The sequence below is a fragment of the Melospiza georgiana genome, chromosome 4 (genome assembly GCF_028018845.1).
Source record: "Melospiza georgiana isolate bMelGeo1 chromosome 4, bMelGeo1.pri, whole genome shotgun sequence".
Taxonomy (NCBI): domain Eukaryota; kingdom Metazoa; phylum Chordata; class Aves; order Passeriformes; family Passerellidae; genus Melospiza; species Melospiza georgiana.
The window spans coordinates 66323184-66346703 of record NC_080433.1 but is presented as its reverse complement, the minus strand read 5'-3'; the positions used below and the strand labels follow the sequence as shown (position 1 = coordinate 66346703).

The 23520-nt window shown below is 36.9% G+C and overlaps 1 protein-coding gene across 1 annotated transcript in view; it reads left to right on the top strand.

Moving 5' to 3' along the window:
• The window catches only part of SLC2A13 (solute carrier family 2 member 13), a 144820-nt gene that overhangs the window by 58699 nt on the left and 62601 nt on the right, over nt 1–23520 (top strand). Inside the window, exon 4 of the mRNA XM_058022407.1 lies at nt 7675–7783. Coding sequence (XP_057878390.1) covers nt 7675–7783 — 109 coding nt within the window. The remainder of the gene's footprint in view (nt 1–7674; nt 7784–23520) is intronic.

The following is a 23520-nucleotide window of genomic DNA, read 5'->3' as shown; positions in this document are numbered from 1 at the left end:
TGCTAAAATTATATTGATTTCAAAGCAGGTTTTTATAAATCTGTTTAAATGTGGATCTCATCACTATTTTAACTTTTTTCCTTTTATTTTTAATGAAGCTTTTATGCTAACAGCATCTGATTATTAAAAAGTGAGAGGAATTTTTTAGGCCCCTAGATAAATCGGGTTTTTAAACGTTTTTAAGGAGATGGTCTATACTAAATGTGCTATTAGTAAAGCAAAATACTGGAGTGGATAACTGCTTATATTCATAAATTCCTATGGATACTTTCATTGACCTCCAGGCTTCTTTTTCAGTTCTATTAAACTTTGCTTTTTCCCCATTCCCTCCTGAGAATGGATTCCTGAGTCTCATTCTTTTGAAGGGCAAGAAGTATAAATATGCTTTCACTGTTAAACCACTGGCTTCAGGCAGAAATAAAGATATTTCATTTAGAAACAAGGGATAGAGGGGGCAAAATAATATCACTAAGCCAGGATTTTTGGCAGAAACAAATTGCAAAAAATGTAAGGTTTGAAGTGTGTTGTCCAGAAAATAAAATACAATATCTATATAGGTGTTAATACAGTAACAGCTGGGAAGATCAGCTTGAGAATAGACTGCTGGCTAGGAGGGATCTCTTGAGTCATCAGCTTTTTTAGTGCTCTTTTAATTGAAAACGAACAGCAACACACACCCCTGACTGCAGTTCTTTGTTAAATCTCTTTCCTCAACTAAAATGAAAGTAAAAAAGCCTTCTAATTCCAGATTGCTAAATGCTCTGCCCTGCACTTCGCTGCTTGATGGGAGAGGGGTGGGAAGCTCTGCAGGCTGTTACAACACTTGGCTTATTTTGGTTGCTGCCTGCGTAATGCTCCTACATCAGCTTGTCTTTCCTCCTCTGCTTTCTGCAGCTCTAAGTGAGGGTCACAAAACTGTTCCCTACGTAAGGCAGGAGTTGTGGAGCAGACCCTAAAAAAGAAATGCTGATTTGCAGGCTGTAGGTATGCACAAGTCTGCCTTAGAATCTGTTGCCTTATTTCTAAGGTATTTTCCACAGCCAGAAATAAATCACAATGTGATCCTTGCTTTTCTCTGCTCCCAGCCCAGTTTTCATGTCAATGAACCAGGAAAACCTCCCCCTTGCTCATTCTCCCACTCCACAGGTCTGACAGTATCACAGGGGGGTCCCCTTTTCTTGTTGGTCATTGTGCCCACTTCTCTCAGCTCTCTGGCATCACGTAAATGACCACTCTTTGTTGTCTGTTTTGTTGTGGTTTCTCTACTTTTAAAGGACTTCATTACAGCAGATTCTGTTTTCTATAGAGAACAAGTCATACAGAGCCAAAATGCAATCCTTTTTTTTGCTTCCCTGCTTTCCACTGCTTCTTGTTCTATTCAGAGGTGTTATTAATTGCTGCTGCCTTTGTGCAAGTACTCAGTCATATAGATTTTCCATCACCAAAGCTTTATATCAAAGAATGTGGTATCAAAGAAAAGATTTTTCCTTTTAGAGATAAAAGAAAATGTCTTTATTTTCAGAACTCCCAAAGACCAACTCAACTTGCTGTCAAAACAAAAAAAAAAAAATCTATATTAGGGTTTCTTTTCACAATGTGTGGATTAAAAAGATCATTTGGAGAGACCATTTATTTGAAATACAGGTTTCCTGAGCAAACAAAAAAAGCCCTTCCAGTTTGTCTAGGCATGGAAAATTGTGGAGGGATAGAATGTAAGAGAATAGTGCAGAAGGCAGTCTCCCACCTGAGGAGTTGCAGCTGTACCAATCACCAAAGATTAGGAACAGCCCTGCCCTTAATAGGCCACAGCTGTGCCCAATAAGAAGAAGAGTGCTACAAAAGAGTGGGTTAGCTGGGTGAGGGGAGAGCTGGAGTTTGTTGGCTGTGCTGTGAAGAAGGAGTCAGTGCTGTGAGAAGGTGCCTATGTGAGAAGGTATGGGAGCTTTGCAATAAGATGACAACAGAAAACCTCCTTGCACAGCCTATATCTCTAGAATCTAGGTGGTTATGTCTCATTAGCTTTTGTTTGTTTTTTGACTAGGCTGTTTAGAATAGAATTACAGAATGATTTGAATTGGAAAGGACTTTAAATATCATTTAGTCCTAACCCCTCTGGCATGAGCAGGGAATCTTCCATAAGGCCAGTTTGCTCAAAGCCCCATCCAACCTGGCCTTGCCCATTTCCAGGAATGGGCATCTATAGCTTCTCTGGGCAACCCCATTCCAGTGTCTCACCACCCTCAAAGTAAAATGTTTCTTCTTAATATCTCATCTAAATCTCTCCTCTTTTAGTTTAAAACCTTTCCTCTTAGTCCTATCACTATCTGCTCATGCAAAGAATCTCTCTTCTTCTTTTTTATAAGCTTTTAGGTACTAAAAGGTTGCAACAACATCTCCCCAGAGCTGTTCTTGAGGCTCAACAATCCCATCTCTCCTAGCATGTCTTTGTAGGAGAGATGCTCCAGCTCTCTGATCATCTTTGTGCCCTCCTCCTCCTGCTTTAGACCGGCTGTGCTTCAGTGTTTTTCTTGTGGACACAGCACTGCAGGTGGGATGTCATGAGGGTGGAGTAGAAGGGCAGAATCCCCTCCCTCACCCTGCTGCCCTTGCTGCTCTGGATGCAGCCCTTGCCACCTCTGGCTCTCTGGTCTGTGTGCACATATTGCCAGGTCACTTCTCAGCTTTTCATCCAGGAGAATCCCCGAGTCCTTCTTGGCAGGGCTGTTCCCAGTGAGTGCTTCTTCCAGTCTGTATGCACACCATTGGATGGTTTAGTTGTGGAAAGCTGGAAAATGCTGAGACTCAGCTGTTGGGCAAGCTGACAGTCTTTATCCTTCTTGGCTGATGGGGATCTGTGCTGTTAAAAAAAGTCTCAGGCTTTCTCAGAGGGTTAACAAGCTATATGAGGCAGGGATTTTCTTGTAGGGCTGGGAGTAGTTCTTCCAATGTCAATGGAAACATTATAAGAGAGTGAGGAAGAGCATGGTACTTAAGTAAAATTGGTTTGTATCTTCACAGGATAATTAGTGCAGTTTTGATGTTAGAGCTAATTCTGTTTTCTTTTGATTTGTTACATTTTACAGAAAGGAAAAATTAATGAAGTTGATACTTCTAGCAAATAATCATGTAATAGGCAAGGAGAGGAGAAGGGTGCTTGTTTTACTGTGTTATTCATACACAGGAGATAATACCTAGCTGTAAGTGCTTTAGAGTAGGAGTCATAGGTGAAGGGAGATTCTGCAGATGATGCAGAGAAGGCTGGACTGGAAGCTGTTATTTTATAAGAAAGAGAAATCCATAAATAATTCCAATATTGTCCTCTGTTATTGAGATCACAGGCCCAAACTTTCTTTTTTTGGTCCCTGCTGTAGACCAGTTCCTTGAAGGTTTATCTGAGTGGAAGAGAGGGCATTTGAACAAGAAAGATCCAGAAAACTAAGCTGAATCTTTAGCTTAATTGATGCTAAACTGATGAGTGGCTGTGTTGTTGCCTGGCTAAACCTGCCTTTTTTGGAAATGCAAAGAGTACAAAATGCTGGCAGGAGCCCTATAAGGTTTTAAGCTGTTGCTACAAGCTGTTACCTAGATGAGCTGGCAGAAGAATGTTTGAACCTGCAAATGACTTTGGCAGGGCCCTCTAACCATAGATTCCTGGCTGTGAAATCTGTCCAGTTATTCTACTAATAATATGAGGGATGGGGAATCACAGGGTTTTCTGGCACCAGATGTCTGCCTGCCTTTGCTGTGGGATTTTTAGGCTTTATGTCTATACTATCATTTCTTTTTTCCTGGAAGTGAATGCAGTTCTTTTTCAGAAGCAGATATTAAGACTTCATTAATACTAATTTTTCTACTTTTTAGCTTTCATTACATAAGCTCATTTTAGAACTAGGGTTTTTGTTGTGTTGCCTTTGAAAATCATCTCATCTTTTAGTTGGCTGTGGATCATACCCAAGCTCCTATGATTGCCATACAATCCATTTTGCTCATTTTTGATGAAAATCAAAATGCCTTACTAGGTGATTCATAATTTCCATAACCTAACTTGTGGGTTATGCCTAGTAACAAAGATAACTGCTAAAATATAGGAAGCTGCCATTAAAAGTTTCAGATAACCAGTCATAAAATATAATGTTTGGAGTATCACTCACTTTCAGAAGTAATGTTTTGACAAGAACAGCTTCTCCTTCCCTGTTTGGCTCTGTGTAAGCTAATAAGGGGTTTTTTTTGGATGTGAAGCTAAAGTTCCCAATTCTATTTTTGCTTTTTGCTTATAAGGATGAATTCTATTTTGGTAGACAGATAATGCTATGAAATATCTACTTGGATCCCAGCAATCCACTTTGTGTATCGCCACTTGAAGTAATGTCACCTTCAGCAGTATCCTTGTTTTTCCATTGCTCTTTCTCTCATGTTGTTGTTTTTCACAGAGGAAGCTCTAGCTGCCCTTTACTGTAGCATGTTTTGAACCTTGTAAATATTATGTGTGAAAGAATTTTACTGCAGTTAAAGTAATTATCAGAAACAACAGCACAAAAAGTCCAGCCAAATCTATTCTCATTAAATTCATCAAGGCATTAGGAGGTCTCATCATTCTGACTTCATTTTTATTCACAGATTAGAAGGAGGAAAACAAGCATTTTGGTGTTTTCTCAAGTTCAAATGAAGTGATTCTGATCAGGAATATGTCTAAATATCTTAGATGAAAACAACCACAATTAAGGCAGAAATATCACTAACAAAAATACTGACTTTTTGGGGACAAATACCTATTTTGTCCTTTCTAAAAATTGCCAAATATTTTTTTTCTGTATTGTATGTTTAAATCATCTGTTTCCTTCTAGTTCTATGGGCAGTTAAGTTGTTCCATTTTTTAAAGGTGTAATGGTTTTATTGTTTAGTGCTATTTTACTCTGTTGTCATAACTGACAGCATATTTAAGGGTTATCAGAAACTACTGAAGTGCCATTTAAGTTTTCAGAAGACTTATTTTGAGAAGAAAATGTATTTAATTCTGAACTTTTTTTCTGTTTTCATTTTTTTAAACACATTTTCTGTTCTTAAAATCTATATTATGCCTGGAGTTCTTTATTTTTAAGAACATGGTGGCATACAAACTCAACAATATGGATGGAAGGAGTGCTGATAAGAAAATGCAAATATAGTATAGCTAGTTTCAGAGCTAGATGATTTTAATAAAAAGTTCCCACTCATTTGCTGTTATGAGATCAGTTACCTCACAGTCAAAGTCCTTTGGGCTTTTTAGTTGAGTTTGTAAAGCTCCTTTAATACAGAGATTAGCAGTTTTTTATTTCTTTCATTCCATTTATTGGTTTGTAAACCTGAAGGCTGTGAATTTTATGAAAGAAAATCCTTTAATTTTGTGTATGCCTGTTGGTATGTGGTGGTTGCCATGGTACATGTTTGGAGCAAAACTTTTTAAACAGTGAGTGGAGTATGATAATTTTTAGCATCATTTTTCTGATAAAATTATTCAGAAGTCTGAAAAATTTAAAGTACTTACTGAATTTAGCTTGGCTGGATGTTCTAAAGGTCTTAAATGTAAAGTTCTGATATAAAGATCTGAATTTCACAATATGGTCTCAGCATTTCTGCAGGGCTGCCCTTCAGATGCACAAACTGATTTGTGTGATGGAGCTTTGTTGAGAGTTCAAGACTCCCTCTGAGTTGCAAACCATTGTCTGAGAGCAGCTGCTTTAATTTCTCACTATTCATTTTAGTGCCTTCTTCCCAATTGTTTTGGACAATGCTGTATTGTGAATAAAGTTTTATAAACATCTATCAAATAGCTGAGTGATTCAGGAATTATTAAAAACCTTGCATCAGTTCCTTAGGACATTTCTGCCTCCTTTCCTAACAGTCCCTGCTGCAGAGTTCCAGCTTATTCAATGAGCAGGATCATGATGGTGCCTTGAAGATGTACGTTGTCCAAAATGTCCCTTCAAAAAAAAGATAGATTTTGAACTCTGGGATCTTATACAGAGTTTATAAAGAATGAAAGATCTCTCCTAGGCATTCAGCAGCCTCCGTTTCCAAGAGATGCTGCAGAATCAGTTGCCAGATAAGATTTTTAACTTCCAAGACTCTATGCTCACATGTGGCACAGGATCTGAGAGCCCTAGGGCTGTTGTTTGTGAGTTCAACTTCATGGGTACATGTTTTACTAAATCTTTTTTCTTTCTGAAATTTGAGCTGTGGACTACTCCTTGCTAGCAGCTGGCTTTGGTGCTTTTCCACTGAGGAAATGCCACTTTGAGTATGGAATCCTTGTCAGCCCAGTGATGTCATGTGTCTAGCTTGGGAATACCTTATGAGATCAGTGGATTGACTGTATCTGTCACTTGGTTTTACTTGGAGAATTTTTGAGGTGATGATGTGGCTAAATGGCAGGACATGTGGGACTGTGTGCTGACTGAATGTTAGTGTTACTTGGAAACCAGCTAGAAAATTTGTCAGGCTGTATTCTGCTATTAAAGGACCAAAGTTAAATTATGATACAATTGAGATATGAATTAGAAATACCATAATTTTAAATGAAAATAAGTTTTTCTTAGGCAGGTCTGATTATCTTTCAATGAAGAAAATGTTATCTAAACCCTCTTCTTGAGTCAAACTCTTGAAGCTCTTTGTAGCTTGCCAGCTTTCTGAAGCTGAAATTCTGCATGTAAATTGTTCTTCACTAACAGACTCATATAGAGTTTTTTACTAAATCAATACTTCTGATATTTTCTGTATGCTCAGAAAACAGTGAAAATATAAATATGTAGATCCCCTTCCCCTCTCTCTTTTTTATTTTTTTTCTTTGATGGTAACTATTTTGACTTATTAATATTGTGATTAGATATTCTAAGTATACTAGTTGTGACAAGATGTATAAAACACAGAATTTTTCACCAGACTTTTCTTGTGAAAAAGCACTGAAAGCAGTACTCTGGGCAGAGAGGAGTTCAAGTAAATACTGTGGTCAGGAATTTTAAATGTTTGCCTATTATCCCATAGCTTTCTGTATTTTTTGTTAATAGAATACTTCTAAAGTCTTAGAGCTCTTTCTGATAGCCAGAAATTTTTGTGATTTTTTGCTTCATTGAATCTTATATTCAGCCTCATGCCATTGCTATAGGTATAGAATAAATGTAATTAATTTCTCTCCCCCTCTGCTGGCCTTGAAGCTGTGCAGAATAAATCTGTCCAGTACCTTCCAAGTACCCACACCTGCAACTGCTCTGTGGAAATTGGGTCTTTTGGGGACTAAGGAGAACACTTTATCTCCAATATCCAGACCTGACTAATGGCATTTCTGAAATAACTTCTCAATAAAAATGGAAGCTTTTAGAAAGGAAACAAGAGTGATATTTTGTGGTAACTTTTGAGTACATTCAGGTGCAGCCAATCTGTCAGTACATTTCACACCAATAGTAGACACTGTACAAATGTGGTTTCATTTTTTGCTTGGGCTTCCTGATAATCCTCTTTGTAGTACAGTGGAGAAAGACAGAACTGAAATGATCATATTGTTCAAAAATAATTGAAATAATACAAGTTTGCTTGAAACTAAGGTGCAAATCTGCTATGCCTGGCAACATTGTCTTGATAGCAATCACTTAAGAACTATTATGTATTCTTTTGTTGTTGTCTTGTTTTTTTTTTTTTAAGCTGGACCTGTGATCTGCAGAATGCTAACATACCCTCCAACTCGAAGAGCCTTAATTGTGGGTTGTGGTCTGCAGATGTTTCAACAACTGTCAGGGATTAACACCGTCATGTATGTATTTCCCAATTGCTTCTTTTTATAAAGAATTAGAAAAAAAATCAATCAGACCATTAGCAGTTATAACAACAGATGGTCTTCTGGACAAAGTCTGAAAAGTGAAAAATTGATGTGAGCTGGAATGCTGGTTTGAAATCCAGATGTTGGGATACTTGGTAACACAGTAAATTGGTACAAGAGAATGTTGATATAGGGGTAAACTTGCCATTTTTCTAGACATGAGAATACAAACTGTGTTCTGACAGATGCATTATTGTGTTAGGGTTTATGGTCAAGGCTATGTATTTCTGGATAAGAAAGCACATTTATGGTTTGAATGTTTGTGCAAATAGATCACAGCAAGGTGAGGGTTAGATTAACTGCGTTAATGAGGTGGACCATTACTGTGAAGTGCTAAAGGATGCTGAGGAAAGAAACATTTCCTGCTTTTATATGGTTTTGTTATGTGTATGAAGACTCAGTAAATGTGGAAGTGAAGAATAATGTATTGGGTTTTCTGACAAGCTGTCAGCTCATCACAGGAGTAGCTCTTGACAAATGTGCAATGGGCAAGACCTTGTTTAAGATGAAATTATTGTTGGGCTGCCCTACATGACTAATCATAATGAATATGGTTGCCATATTGTTTTAAGAGCAAGTATAAAATATGTTGCCATAACATTTTAAAGAGAAAACTATGCCTAAGGGAGCATGCATGTTAGGAAATTGTTAAAAGAAACAGCTTAAAGGATAAGGCTTTTAGTGGTATCAAGAGTTACCATATTAAATTAAATGTTAGAGTAAACACTGCCATCTGTCATACTGGAAGAAAAAATGCCCCAGACTCAGTATCATTAAACTGCACAGGAGGGAAATCTGTAACAGGTAAAGAAAGACTTCATAAAGTAGGAATTGTAAGCCAGTGTGGGAAACACTTGGACACAAAACTGGTAAGTTACGTGTGAAAGCCAGAAGAGAGGCGCAGAAAGAGCTTTGATAAATTTTTTAGACACATCAGAAGCAAGAAACCTTAGAGTCTCCAGGCCCAGAAAGGATCAAGACTTTGGGAGTACACTAGCAGATCATGATGACACTAGCAGAAGAGAAGTGTTTAGCGCCAAATCTCACAAAGACACTTTTTGCATTCATGTTAATTATACAGGGCATATGAAGCATTTTGCACTAGTGCCTACTTAAGATGTTACAGGTGGTCTGCTTGACACTCAAGTATTAGGGGAAAACATCTAGAGCAAGCTGATTAAAAATAAATTAATCAGGATACACTCAACAGGTCTCGAGTAATTTGCATCTGTAATCACTGAGTTTGGAAATGTAGCATAATTTACGAGAAGCTATAGCCAAAAAAGTTTTATTTTGGTCTCTATAAAAATTAATTAAAACTTCATAGAATCAAATAAGATGTGTTAATAAATATGAAAAATGAACATGTACACATACAACATAAAACAACAAAGAAGAGCCAACATGATTGTTGTAGACAGATTATTGCTTGCTTGGATGTGAGTTCATGGTTGTGTTAGAACTGTAAATCCCACATGAATTAACCATCTTAAGCAACCATGAAGCAGCAGCCAAAGTTTCTTGAAGAAATCATATAGTCATAAGAGTGAGAAGTCCTGTCACGTAAATAACTATTTAAGATAGGAGTAAAAAGGATGAGAATAGAAGATCAGTTATCACAAACCAAGAATAGACTCTACAATGATCTATATGAAGATCTTTGCTGCTTTAATAAATCTGTGAAAGCAGCTGAACAACAAAGCAGCAGCTTATATTCATACAGCATCCACAATATAAAGATCCCCCAAATCTGTGAGCATGAACAGTTGTGGGAAGATAATGCAAGATAAAAAATTAGTGGAATGGCAAGAGCATTAACTATACGATGTTATTCAATAATGCCTGCAGGAGGGAATTGGGTAACTAACATGCATGGCAGTCTAAATGGTTGCTACTCAAAAAAGAGAGTTTGCAATTGCATTGCTGTTCTATACAAACATCATGATGACATCCATGGCCCATCTGGAATATTACAAACAATGGCAGATGTCCTTTCTTTTAATAAGAGCAAACCAGGTTATGTGTGGGGAAAGAGATACCTGTGTTTGAACAAGATTATTTGAACTCTGCAGCTTGGAAAAAGAAATGAGGTCAGAAGAAATACAAGAGGTATATAAAGCTACTAATGTTATGGAGAGGATGGGGAGAGCATGATTATTCATCATTTCTTCTAACACATTTTTGGGACTCCTAGCTCTTACCCAGCAGTAGGTTTAAAATAAGCATTTTTTCATGCAACACATAATTACATATTGGAACTCATTGCCACAGGATGTTACAGATGCCAAATGTAGAAATACATTTAGAAGTTAATTAGGGAAACTTACATAATAAACATTATTAAAATGTTATGAAATGTGGTATGCATGCAATCTCTGGCCAAGGACAGTCATTCTCACAGTATGGTTCATAATACTTTGGGATGCCCTATTAGGCTAGAACAAAAAATTGACAGTTCACTAGGCTTGTGACACTGGTAGGTTGACTTTGTTTATTTTAAACTTACTATGTTTTAAAATCTCAAACTGCTTTCTGTGTAGGAGGTTTTACAAATAGTTTGGAATTGACCTAATTTACTTGTGGATGTGTAGGAGGACAGAATTACAACTATAAAACGTGGTTGAATCTTAGCTTTAAAATAATAAAATGCCTATAATAAACACATGAAGGCACTGTTGTTAAAGGACTGGATTGTCAACCATTTGCAATATCCAGTCTGTTTTAATATTCCATTATAACTAAATTTTTAGTTATCAGGTATGCAAGACAAACATTCTCCTGTGAAAGGACATTTTTTCAAATACAAGTAAGCAGCTGTCTGTTGATGGGTTGCTTACATAAAAATTGGTAAATGCCTTTTAATGCTGTAATTAGATGGTACCTTAAGGAACTGTCAGGTTGTATTAACTCTCTAAGCACTAGTTTTCTCTTCATAATGTTTAGTTGTGCCATTCTGGGATTGCAGTTCTCTTGCAGCATGAAAGCAGGCATTGGTTATGGTTGGAGGGTCCAGTATTGTGTGGACTTTGCTTCAGTGGTGTCTCAGAAACAGACATGACAGGTATTTTGACAGTGGATGTTCACTGTACCTTTGGTGCTACTGTAAATCCTTGTTTGTTGGCCCTTTTTAGGCCATAGAAGAAGAGGCTGATGACCCCAACTTGCAGTTGCCTTATCACTGAAGGGGTATCAGGGACAGAGAAGGTGGTAGAGACGCCATCATCAGAAGGCATGAAAAAACACTTTATTATTAGAAATCATAGTTCTTACAGAAACAATGGTGGTCTTAAGACCTGTTTGGCTTTTACCAATCTTCTCTCACACTATTGGTGAATTATGAATAGCACACTCTGGAGAATCATATCTATAAACAATGGTTACAGAAAGGGAGATAATAATTGTTTGAGTTCTTCTAAGTTTCCTACAGCTCCTCACAACTTCCCAGGATTTTCCTGGGACAGCTATGTCTCTCTCTGTTCAGAAGATATGTGAATACCACATTGCCTGGCTTTCTGTGGCGGAGAATTTGGCCTCTGGTTGCCCTCTTAACAATTAGCTTAACAGGGCAGCATCTATGACAAGCCTTAACTTGTTCTAATCTTCTGGCTTGAGAGTTTCTGCTCTTTCTGCTATAAAATAATTTGTGTAATCTTGTATTTTACTGCAAGAAAAGTGAGGCCATCAGAGTGAATTTGTGTGTGTCTGAAAAGCTCATTTAAACTCCCATAATCAAATCACAAAGGGACATGAAAACATAAAAAATGCCACAGTTGTAGAATGATTTAATACTTGCCCAGTATATGCTTTACTGAGTCATTAATCAATTTTAGAAAAGAAAAGATTGAAGCAAAAATTATAGGTGTTAGAGGAAATTTGCAGAGGTCTAAAAATAGTCACTGATTGTACCCATAGAAGAAGAAATGCTAAAAAGCAAAAATTACCTGCAAGAAACACAGGGAGATAACAATAAAAATCTAGAGCTTCCATGCTTAATAATTCAGTAATCTGGTGTAAATTCTCTGGTTAAAAACTGAATATCAGTAGTGGAGCCAGTGAGAGCAATGAAGTCCATGTGTAGTTGGAGCTCTCTTGAGGATGGGGCGAGGAAAACCAGAAGAATTGCTGTAAGAATTGTTGAAGGCTGTGCTGAGCACTTTTTATTGTGTAATAAACTGATCTAGTTTTTGCACAGAAATAGTTTCATATCATACTTGAATCACATTTTTTATACGCATGAATGTGTGTAAAACCAGCCAAGAGGAGCCAGAAGCTCATCAGGAACAGGATGTTACTGAATGGGTGAGAACAGTATGTGGAGCAACCTCTGCATTGAGGAGGTAGATCTAAAAGAGAAGCAAAATAGAAGAGAAGTAAAAATAGGCTAAGGAGGTTGTGACTGTCACAGGAAAAAAATCTAGCATGATAAATTTAGTCAGCAAAAGAATAAAGCTCAGTGACCTATTACTTTATTCCTTTTTTTCCCCCTAAGAACAAGGTATCACTGCTGCCTGACGCAGAAAAAATATTTCCTTTTTGTCATGGCTTTCACCAGCTTAACTGACCTGTTAAAGTCATTCCATTTTAGACAAGCATCTCTCACACTGGTGTGAGCAGGTCTGAAATGGTTTAACTTCTCAGTTTCTTATCATTCTAGTGTTTTCTCATCTTGAAAACAGAAGCTCATTGTTTCAAGCCTGGAGCCCAAGTCTGGTTGGCAGGAGACTGAGAAAGGCCTTGTGAAGGAAGTTATTCCAGGGGAGTGGTTGTTACAAATCAGTTTTTTAATAGTAATAAATCCCAGAATTTGGTTAAATCTGTGAAGTTAAGATATTTTCAATCCCAAAGTTGCCCATAGTTAAAACCTGGGGGAAGAGGACCATTTTGAGGTAAAAAAAAATAAATTGAAGTTCCATTTTTGGAGGGTGGGAGGAAGAGGGGCCTTAAAGGCTTTGAACTTTTCCACATTGTATAGTGATAACCATCAATGGATGTTTTATCTCTGTGCTCATGTTCCTGCAGAACCAGGACTTCTGAAAACATTTCTGGTAATGTGCAGCCTCATGGCAGTTAAAATACTTCCAAACCATGGGGAAGAAAGATTTTGGAAAAGAATCCCAAGTTCTCTTGAATAGCAGGGAGTAATTTAGCCATAATTGGAGGGAGTTCAGTATTGTCTTGACAGAATTGCTTGCAGGTGGTGTGACCTACACTGGAGACTCTGCTGCTCTTTGAGAGGCTTTTTGTGTGTTCCCAAAGGCTGCTTGTGCCCTCAAGACTATAAATCTGAGATAAGATTGAAGAGACAGCTGCATCATCTTGATAATTCTTACTCTCACAATACTTTAAGGGGATGTGATGAAAGCCAGAGAAAATACTTTGTTCTGCAGTTGAAACACTAAGTTTGATGTGGTGCTAATTTTGTAATTTGCCATTATCTTTTCACATTGAGTTAGCAAAGCTTTCTGCAGCAGAAAAGTGGTATAATGTGTCAACAGGGAGAGCATATGGCCTTCAGCATTTCTGCTAAGCTATTTTGCAGGTGTATATGATCTGTTAGTGCTATTTAATAAAATGGTTTTTTATTTCTGAGATATCTTTGCACCTCCTAGAAGTTAAGTGAATCCACATATAAAATGTGTTGCTGCTTGGATTTGGTCCTCAGATGCTTTTGAGCTCTAACAGTGTTGCTTTTTTAATTTACGCAAGCAAATGAAAGAACCAGAAAATGAATGATAAAAAGAATAATCTTTTTTCAGCTGGCAAGAAATAAGAAGGGGAATAAAATACTATATGGAGAAGGAAAAAAGCTCAGAATAATGAGCGGAAAAAGAAGCTGGATAATAGACGAAAAATACAAAAGAAGATACAAGAGGAGGTTATGTAACAAGTGGAAATTTGGGGTTTGAAGACCAGAATATTAGAAAAATTAATACAAAAAGTAAAAAAAAATAAATTGTACTGAATGTGAATGAGAGACTGCAAGAAAATAGGAGTGGGACTGGGAACGAAGTCAGGATACTTCTGGAGTTGAATAGACACCAGAGAGGAGTTTAATGAAAAGCCCTTTTCCTGGCAGGTTTAATTGCCAACTCTGTTGGGCAGCAGCTTCAGAGCTGACACCTGCAAGCTGCAGCCTCAGAACCAACCTGGTACTTCTGCTTAACAGGAGTGTGCAGCTGAATCCCCAGAGGGATGGGCAAAGTCAAGACTCAGAAACTCATCTTTAAATTCCAGTTTTTTAACTTCTTTAAAATGAAATACTGAAAAGGGAACATTGGACAATATCTGACATATCTGACTGCAGATAAACTTCTCATTTTTTAAAGATCATTGAATAAATACATTGAATAAATATTTTGTGAATTACTGCACAAGTAGTAGCAACCTCCTCCACTCTTTCAGCATATAGATTTATAGCTCTATAATAAATTAGAATTAATTTATTATAGAATAATAATATTCTCTATTATTATAGAATATAATGACATTCTGTATTATTCAGCAGCAATATAGAGATTTATAAGTAATGACTGAATGTATTTACAGGTTATGACAGATTTATAATGAATAAACTGGTCATTGAAATGAGGTTATCCTCTAGGAAAACATTGTTTGTTGTTGTTTTGAATATATAATATATAATATATTTGTTGTTGTTTTGAATATATAATATATAATATATAACCAAAGCATTGGTTGTTGTTTTGAATATTGGAAAATAGTTGTTGAGATCTGTAAACAAAGTTCTACTGGCTAAAAGTAATGGTGATTCACATTTTTCTTGTGATTTGTATTCAGGCATTGACTTTCAAGGTTGTATAGGTTTTTATTGTGTTCTCTGGCTGTGCATTTTAAAACAAAATCCAGAAAGTAGCTTACTGTATTAGGAACAACCGATCAGACAAAACAAAATCCCAATCTGGCACAATGCTAAATGTCATCCAAGTTGCCCAGCAGTTACTGAAGGAGATTACCTTTTATTGTGCTCTTGATTTAAATTCAAATTGGGCACAGTAACTCCCAAGCAGATTGCCATGTGACATTTATTTTTGGATGGCCAGGAACTTGTCACCTCAGTTTTTCTTGAGTATTCTCAGACCCAACTGGGCTTTAAGTCTGCCTAAAGGAGGCACTATTGCATTAATGTTCTTTCTAGATACAAACTTTGTAGAATTGTCAGGATAATTGGGAAGAGTTTGTAATTGACAAGTCAAATTTTCTCTGATCACTCCATGACATTAAGGCTGCTGCCTGGTTAGGTTTTCATCCTTCAGTATTTTGTTGTGGGTACTGTCCAGTTTATATCTTTCTTTTAGTTTTTGCATTTTCCTCTTAGGCTTTAGGAGAGGTTTAATAAAACAAAAAGAATTTCTATGTTGAACATCCACTGGCTTTTGAGATAATAATCCATTAGAGATTATGTTGGTAGGTTTTCATAAATTCTTTCAATAACATTTTTTTGAGAAGTGACCCTTCATTTTACCATTTTAGCCTTCGTTCATATTGCAAGATGTTTTATGTAGTCCTGTGTGCAAACGCATCATGTAAAATACTTCAGTGGCACGTAGATGCTTTTTATATAAACTGCAGGTATTTTTGGAAGAACAACTAAACCAAAGTCTAGTCTAGTCAAACACACTAGGTGAGGTGAGTGTCCCATTGCACCAGCTGTCTCTGTTGTATGTGTTATACAGAAATAATGGGATTAACTTATAACAACTCTTGAGAGGAATAAATTGTAGTTGATCAGCAAAATAATTTCATATTACTCACTGTAAAACATTCTAAACAAGAGTTTATGGAAACTGCTTATATCAGTCTCACAGTACTTGAAAAGGAAAATGAAATTCTGACTCAGGCTTTTTGAAAGTTCTTCATTTTCAGCAACCAGTTTTCCATAGGCAGTGTACTGCTATCACAGCTGAGCTTGTTTCTTTTAGAGTGCATTGAAAATAAAATATATTAAAAAATCCCCAACTTCAAACATCTGATGGCCACTAAGTTGTACACATTAGACACAAGTTTGTGTATAAGCAGGCTTATACAGTATTTTTCCAAGCCCTGTAACACAGGTGATGGAGATGATGATGATTATCATTATTAGAATTATTATTAATTTTTAATTACTTTTCCCCCAGTTGAATGGCAGATCTGAACTGAACAATGTTTGTGAAAATCTGTCCATTAAGTGTGAAAAATTATCACACGACCTATAGCAGTGACTTTGGAACTGTGACCCAGGACAAACTCAGATTTGGAGGTGGAAGTACAGAGCCTTAGGCTGGGCAGAAGCAGTTCTTGTCAGCAGCTGAGATGCTGGTTGTGTGAATAACAAGAAATGTGAAATTCCCTTTCATCACTCGCTCTCAGCAAGAGCCCTGGGCAGTATTTACAGCAGCTGTGACTTGGCAGAGCCAATCCCTTCCATCCCCTCTTTGTTTGCCTGCACCTCTCCATCAGTGCAGGGCAGCGAGGAGCCCACACACAGTTTCTCTGCACCTTGATGTTCTTCCTTCTTCTCAATCATTAGTAAATGCTGATGTGAGAAGGGAATACCACCTAGTAAGGGGAGTGTGCCTTAGTCAATCTGCTAGGAAGTGGCTGAAACATAAATCTGTTGATGACAGGATGCCAGTGGCTTCATCCATTAATGAAAACCAAACCAGCCAACACAAGATCAGCTGGTTAAGGAGCCCTGCAGCAGGCCTGAGAGGAAACAAATACCTCTATGTTCCACAGGCAGGATGCAGTGCAGGTGGTGGTGACTTGGTGTTGAGAGTCACAGAGAGGGATGGGAAGAGAAATCAGCTGGGTCAGTCTGCTGGGCAGCCAGTATGGCTCCACAGCTGTGCAAGAGCTCTGAGCAGTATTTAGGGCTTAGCCTTCCTTCTGGTTTTGTACTTAGCCACAAGCTGCACGACTGAGTGACCTGGGTGGGGGCAGGCTGCAGAAGGCAGTTCAGTAAACTTGAACATTTTTTTAGGCAGTCGTATTGCTGAAGTTTCTGTATCATTTACTGTGTTTTAAAAAGAACTCCTATGTTTTAAAATTTTTGTTTAAAAATTGAAGTGTTTTTCTTAAATATTCTTGTGTGCGCTTATAGGGTGGCTTGCAAACCCTGAAAAACTTATGGGTTTAATGATTTAGCTCCAAAGGCTGTATTTTCAGTTGAAATTATTGTGAGAGGATAGTTTGGATACAAGTAAGGAACTGCATCTGTATTAAAAACAAGTCACCTGTGTGTCAGTATTGCTAGCAATAAATCCACACTATGCCAAATTTCCACTAAAAATCAAAAATTATATCAAAGCCATTTTCTTCTGTAGCTTAAAAGTTAGTTTAAGAGTATAGATTTGTAATTTGCCATAAAGCAAAGGAGTTAAAAGTTGAAATTTGATTTGGCCAATGCCATACATCTATCTTCAAGATTCCTTCATAGGAATGCCATTTCTGTGTGCATTTTGTGTTCTTATTCCTTTTGAATAGAAAAGGAAAAATCACAGCTTTATGCCATTTAAAACTAAAAAAGAAAGATGCAAAACAAGGCAGTGAATCATGATGGAGTAGTTAACTGGATTAAAGCTATAAAATACACATCTTGCTTAAGCTGCTTGCCTTGTTGATCAAACTAACCAGAGATTTTGGAAGATGGTTTTTACAGGTACATCTTCATTCTAACTGTTGGAGATCAAAGGATAGGTAATTCAGATAAAAAAGTTTTGAAGGTTTATTGGAAGATCAAGGAAGTATTTCAAGCTGCTATGTAATGGGACTAATGGGATGAAATGAAGGAAAATGTAGAATGATTATTGGAACACAGTTCAGTGCTTAGAAGTGCTATATTGAGTGTCTCGAGGGAAGTAGGAAACAATTGTAGTTTCTAATTGCTTAAACTGTTATGACAGTAGAGAAATACTGGAAATAACATACTTGGGGGTTTGGTGTTGAGATTAGTAGACATACAAAGCAGATTAATATAAGTTTATATGTAAAGACTAATTTCCTTTATATTAAACGTTTATAGCCCACATCTTCTGATAATTCTCATAATCTAACCATTTGTTGTTAAAAAAGTAGAAAACCAAACACAGCCCCCACCTAAAACCTAAACTTAAAAAATCCTAGACGGCTGGAAACATTAAATGATATTGAGGTGGATTTATTTGCATTATCATTTTTGTCAGGTTGAAAAACAAACAATGAAGAACCTTCTGAATTTGCACAGGAGGCAGGTTCAGGGTGTTGATGTGAGGCATTGTAAGGGGCTCTTAACCATAGGCTCTCATTCTGTTTGGAAGCACTGGATTTTTTTTTCATTTCATAAATCTTGTAAGTATTACTGGTTTTCCTGATTTGTCTGGTGCTGAACATCAGCTTAGTTGTGGGAGTTTTGTGTTGCTTGGGTTTTTTCACCCCAAATTTGGACCTTTAAATCCATGAGTGGAAGAATGACCATATGAAATATTTTCCTTATTTACTGTCGTTTTTGAGTTCTATCCTGGATTACTGGTTAGAAGAATATATACTAAAGAATGGAATAGCATGAAAGTTAAGTAAATAAAAGTAAATCTCATGGTTTGCAAATGCAAATGGTTTGCCACAGTCTGGATCCATCTACAGATGGTTTGGTTAATAATTTTTCAGATTATTTGTAGGTGTATTAAAAAGGATCTGAGTATTAACTGATACTTCAATTTCAAAAAAATAAAAATCTTCAACAAAACCCCAAGTTATATGCCTTTAATAAATTGGTATTTTTCAGTGTAATGCTTTCACAGAAGTAAATTCTTTGTAAATTTTGTGTTGACTGTTACTAATATAAAGGCTTGTAATAGCTTCATTTGGAAATCAATGTTTATTTTTATGACATGTTCAAAAATGCACATTCAAAGAATTGTATAGGAGTTAACATACCAAATTACTGTAAAAGAAATCCTACTATCTTGTTGTTTGGCATGTGTTTTATTTTTAATATTGCCTGATCAGCAGAGACTAAGTGCACAAGTGCACAATTTTACCCCCAGTTCTTCGTGAATGAAATCTGTGAAAAACCAGTCAGGAGGTTGGACATTTAGATTAAAACATTGTAAATCACCTCAGTCCTGCTGATTGTACTCTTTGTTTTACCTTACTGTGATTTTCTTAATGGAAAGTGATAGTATCTGTTCCTATAGTTCTTCAGGCTGTGAAAGCATATTGAAAGAGATACTGTCACTTTGGAGAAATTTTTCCACATATTTCTGCTCTCCCTTTTGCCTGTAATGAGTTCATAGAACTGTTTGATTTCTATCTGTTGCCTTAGTAATAACTTTCAGGTCACCAATCCAGTGTTAATTTCACTGCAGGGCCATGCAGGAGAAATTGTGTGAAATTGTCTTTGCCTTACATGTGGTACACACACAGTGTAGCTGTTAAGTCAGATAAATGCATCTTATTCAATTTGTTCATGTGTAGAGCCAAGTAATGAAAAGAAGTCAGGGCAGTGATGCTGTTTTTAAATCATTCATGAATGATTGCTGGGGGAAGTTCCCTAAATAGCACTACTGGTTTGTTTGTTTTAATGTATTATTTGCCCAGACAGCTCTTGGAGTACAACAGGTCTCAACAGTTTTTCTTCTGTTGAACATTTCTAATAATTTTGTAAAAATTCCATTTTAATCCAACTGTTAATGTTTAATATGCATCATTCTGTTGAACTGTACATTTTTGTTATCTCTAGCATTTATTTTGAGATCACCTCAGGAAATCACATACCAACCAATGACCAATTTATTTTTTTTCTATAAAGCACAATAGAATAGTAAGGGGAGGGCTTGGTTTTTGCTGTAGGTTTGCTCCCTTGGCAAAACCTATAAGGCACATATTATTCAAATATTGGACTATATTTGTAGCAATAAGGAAGTGTCTTCCTCTTAGGTGAGAGACAGGGAATATAGAAATGTGAAACAATTCCAAGTTCACAATGTAATCAATCTTGAAAAGACTCAAAATTAAAGTGTAAAAGGTCACCTGGTTAGGTGCTGCCTGATACAGCAACATGAACAACCTCAGTGAAATATATTACTGATGGATTCAAACATAGAGTAAGAGATATGATGCCCTTTAGATCTGTTTATTCACCTTTACTTTAAGGGCAGAGGAACCAGTTCTGTAAATTGGATTCTTTGGAGTCTGTCAATAAGAGTTAAGCTGCCACAGGCTAGTCAATATGCCTTGTGCTACAGATTGGAGACCCAAACAAAAAAAGGTTGAAAGGTTATGTAGATTGCAAAGATTTGCTATAAATGAAAATAGTCCAGAAATGAACCGTGAATAAAACATGGTGCTATCGAAAAGTTAATCCAGACCTTGTTATTGGGAGCAGTCTGCAATAAGCAGAGAGATGGCTGTGGTGAAAATGGGCCTTACAGAAGGTGTGAGATGGAGCACAGTCACCAGATCAAAGGAAAATAAGAAATCACTGATGAGACTCTTAATTGCTCAGTGTGGTGAGAAAGAATAATGTCTGTAAGGCCAGTGAGGAGGAGAGTGGGATATCAGGAAGGGGAACTAAACAGCATTTGGGTTCTTATCTTTTGTGGGGGCTGGTTCTTTCCTGGAGAGTTTCCAGCCGTCAGGTGGGGTCAGAGCTGGAGGGGTACAAATTGAGTCTGAGCCTCTGCAGGTGAGATGGTCTCACCTATGACTGCTTAAAATATTTGGGAATTTTTTCTACAGAGTTCTAACAGGTCTGGGGGAATGATTTTAAAACATTTTAATGAAAGAATAAAATCCTTTTGTGATATTTTATTTCTTTTTAATAGTCACTTGTATATTGCACTTGCCCAAAGCATGTTTAACAGACATCTTGAAAATAGGAAAAGAATGTGAGAGCAGATTATTATCAGCAACATTTCATGTGTTTCACAAGGGGAAATTGGAACAGGGATGTACTGGACTGCTGATTAAAACTTCTGGCTGCTAGAGGCCCCTTCCTCATGTAAACTTGAATCTTTTGGTCAGTTATGAGTGGAAGAGGCTTTTTTTTTTTTTTTTTCAGAAGAAAGATGGAGAACCCTGTTAGAAGCCAGGGAAGAAAACAAAAGCACAACAAAAATAAACAGTTAAGACAATTTGGGCTTTCTTACTCTACTCCCTCTTCTTATTTCCCCAGTTATAGAATTTCTATTGTATGTTTATCAACTGGGGAAGGAGAAGAGAAAGTGAGCAGCTAAAATTTTATGTTTTTAACTTCAGGTCTTGAAATAATAGATTTAAATGAAAGTACTGGAATTAGTTCTTGAAAACAGGAGTTGACAAAAGCTAAAGGCTTCTTTAGCTTTTGTTACCAAAGGAATACCTATTGCCCCTGCATGTTGGTGAGAGAGGGAAGCAGATGAAAGTACTGAAAAAAGTACTGAAGGACTTGTTGGTGCTGTAAGGAACATGAGGGCATGTAAGGAAACAGGTAAGATCTCGCTTAAACTTGGACCAGTTTGGCTATTTTTAAAGAAAGTTTTGAATGTTACCTTTTAAAACCTACTCTGTCCTGCATCTGAGCCCTTAAGGAAATGTGAGAACTGAAACTGTGTAACCACAATTTAATACAGATGGCCGATGAATTTGTTACAGATGAGATACAAACTGAAAGAAATCCTAGCACTGCACGCAGCCAGCAGCTCTGTCCCATTTGCACAGGAATGAGGGAAGAAAGGGGAGTTTATCAGAATGAGAAGTGTAAATTATGCTTGTTAGTGATGGCACATTCCAGGAGTTTTAGATTTTTCAACCATCTTAATATTTGAGAACCAAATTTTGCTTCACATTGTGACACACGCCTGTAATGTGGCTAATTTACAGTGGAAATAAAAGACAGGATGCAGTTCATATTTTTTCTGGTTCATGTAGAAATGGAGAATGACTTATTAGTGAAATGGAACAGCTCTCAAGGGAAAAATGTACTAATTCCAAATAATCTTTCTTTCTTTTCTATTTCATATAATAGTAGAGAAATTATGTGTAACACATTTATGGTTTGAATATTATCAAATATATTACAAACATATTACGTCTATTACAGTAATCCTCTCTATCTTATATGCCTTATTAGAGTTCTGAATAAGTAGTATTAGTGTGGGTTAGCTCATTGTATTTTTCAGGACATATAGTTCTATCTTAAATACTTTTATCTTACTGCAAATCCCAGTTTTTTATGACTCTTGTCACATTGTGGTAAACTAACTCAGACACTGCCATAATTCTGAACAGAGGCAGAATCAGGATGTATAAAATAAAACAACTACAAACCAACCCCCTTTCCCTCCCCTGTATATATATGTATGTGTGTATATATGTATATGGATATCACAATTGACCTGGAACGGACTCTGCAAAATACTGGTCAAGTCTTTACAAGTATTTGTATCTCACTATGTATTGATTTATCCTATTTGTTAGCTTTAACCAGCTAGAAAATCATCTGAACACATGTCCATATTGCTAAATCCCTTTCCTCATGCAAACTCTGGGATGGCCACCTCCTCTTTAAGCATCTCTGAAGAGGATTCTGCTGCCCAGCCATGTTTTCAGTTATGCTTGAGCAGCTCCAGTGGCTTTTCCTTGCATCAATGTAAGAGATGCCACCATCTCTGCAAACCCTTTAGGGCAGAAATGTCCACTAACCAGGCAATAAATATGGGTAAGCAGTTTGAGACTGTGGACTTGTGTCCAATTTTGGAAATCTTAATTCCCTTAATAGTGTAATAAGCTACTGCAGACAACTAGTATTGGAGGAAGACTAGCCAATGCTAGATTGGGAAATTTAAAAAAGGAAGTACAGAAAGAAGAAGAAAAACACATCAGCTGGGATGGATTGTGCTTTAAAATGTCCTGTAAAGCCACTGTTGGAAAAAGAAATTAATTAGAAGCTGGCTCAATTGCCCATCCTCTCAGCAAAATCTAAGAGCCCTGTCTAGGTTTTGCCTTTTGAAAACTGAACAAGCAGCTCTTGGTCAGCTGTGACAACACTTGAGCCCTCATTTCTATTATGTTTTGTTAGGATATGCTGAAGCAAATGGTTTTGTAAAGAAAAAAGATGATGTTGTATAACTTTTTTCTTTTCTTTTGCAGCTTGCTCTGAGCTTGCTTGTTCTACTTTCTATAAAAAAATTATTTATTTTCTTGTTTTTCTGCGGGAATGTTACTCCTGAGACTTACTCAGCCGAGGGACAGATGAAACCAGTAGATTCCTGCAAAGAACATGTTGTGTTGCCTCCAGTCCTTCTTACAATGACTTTAAAACCCTGCACTGTATGCTTGCAAGAAACTTTAAGCACATTTTCTAATTCAGACTTGCAACTTACTGCCCTTAAGTGACACATTTTAGCTTCCTGTAGTGTGTATATTACAATTGTGTTCACACAGAGACACGATTTCATACTTCTGAGTTTTTCTAACTCAGACAAGAGACTCATCTGGACTATTACCTTGGAAAGAAATTGTAGTTCAGCTTCTGTGCAGCTCTTGATGATGACTCAGGGGAGTCTGTCAGTGCTCTGAGTGCTATGTGCAGGGTCATGCAGGGTGGCTAGAGCAGTATGACTGTCACTGGCCTGGGCAGCTCCACACTCTCTCTTTCATCTTCTCTTCCAATATAAAGCTGATCTTTTCAATAAATCAACTTTTGGGTTTTT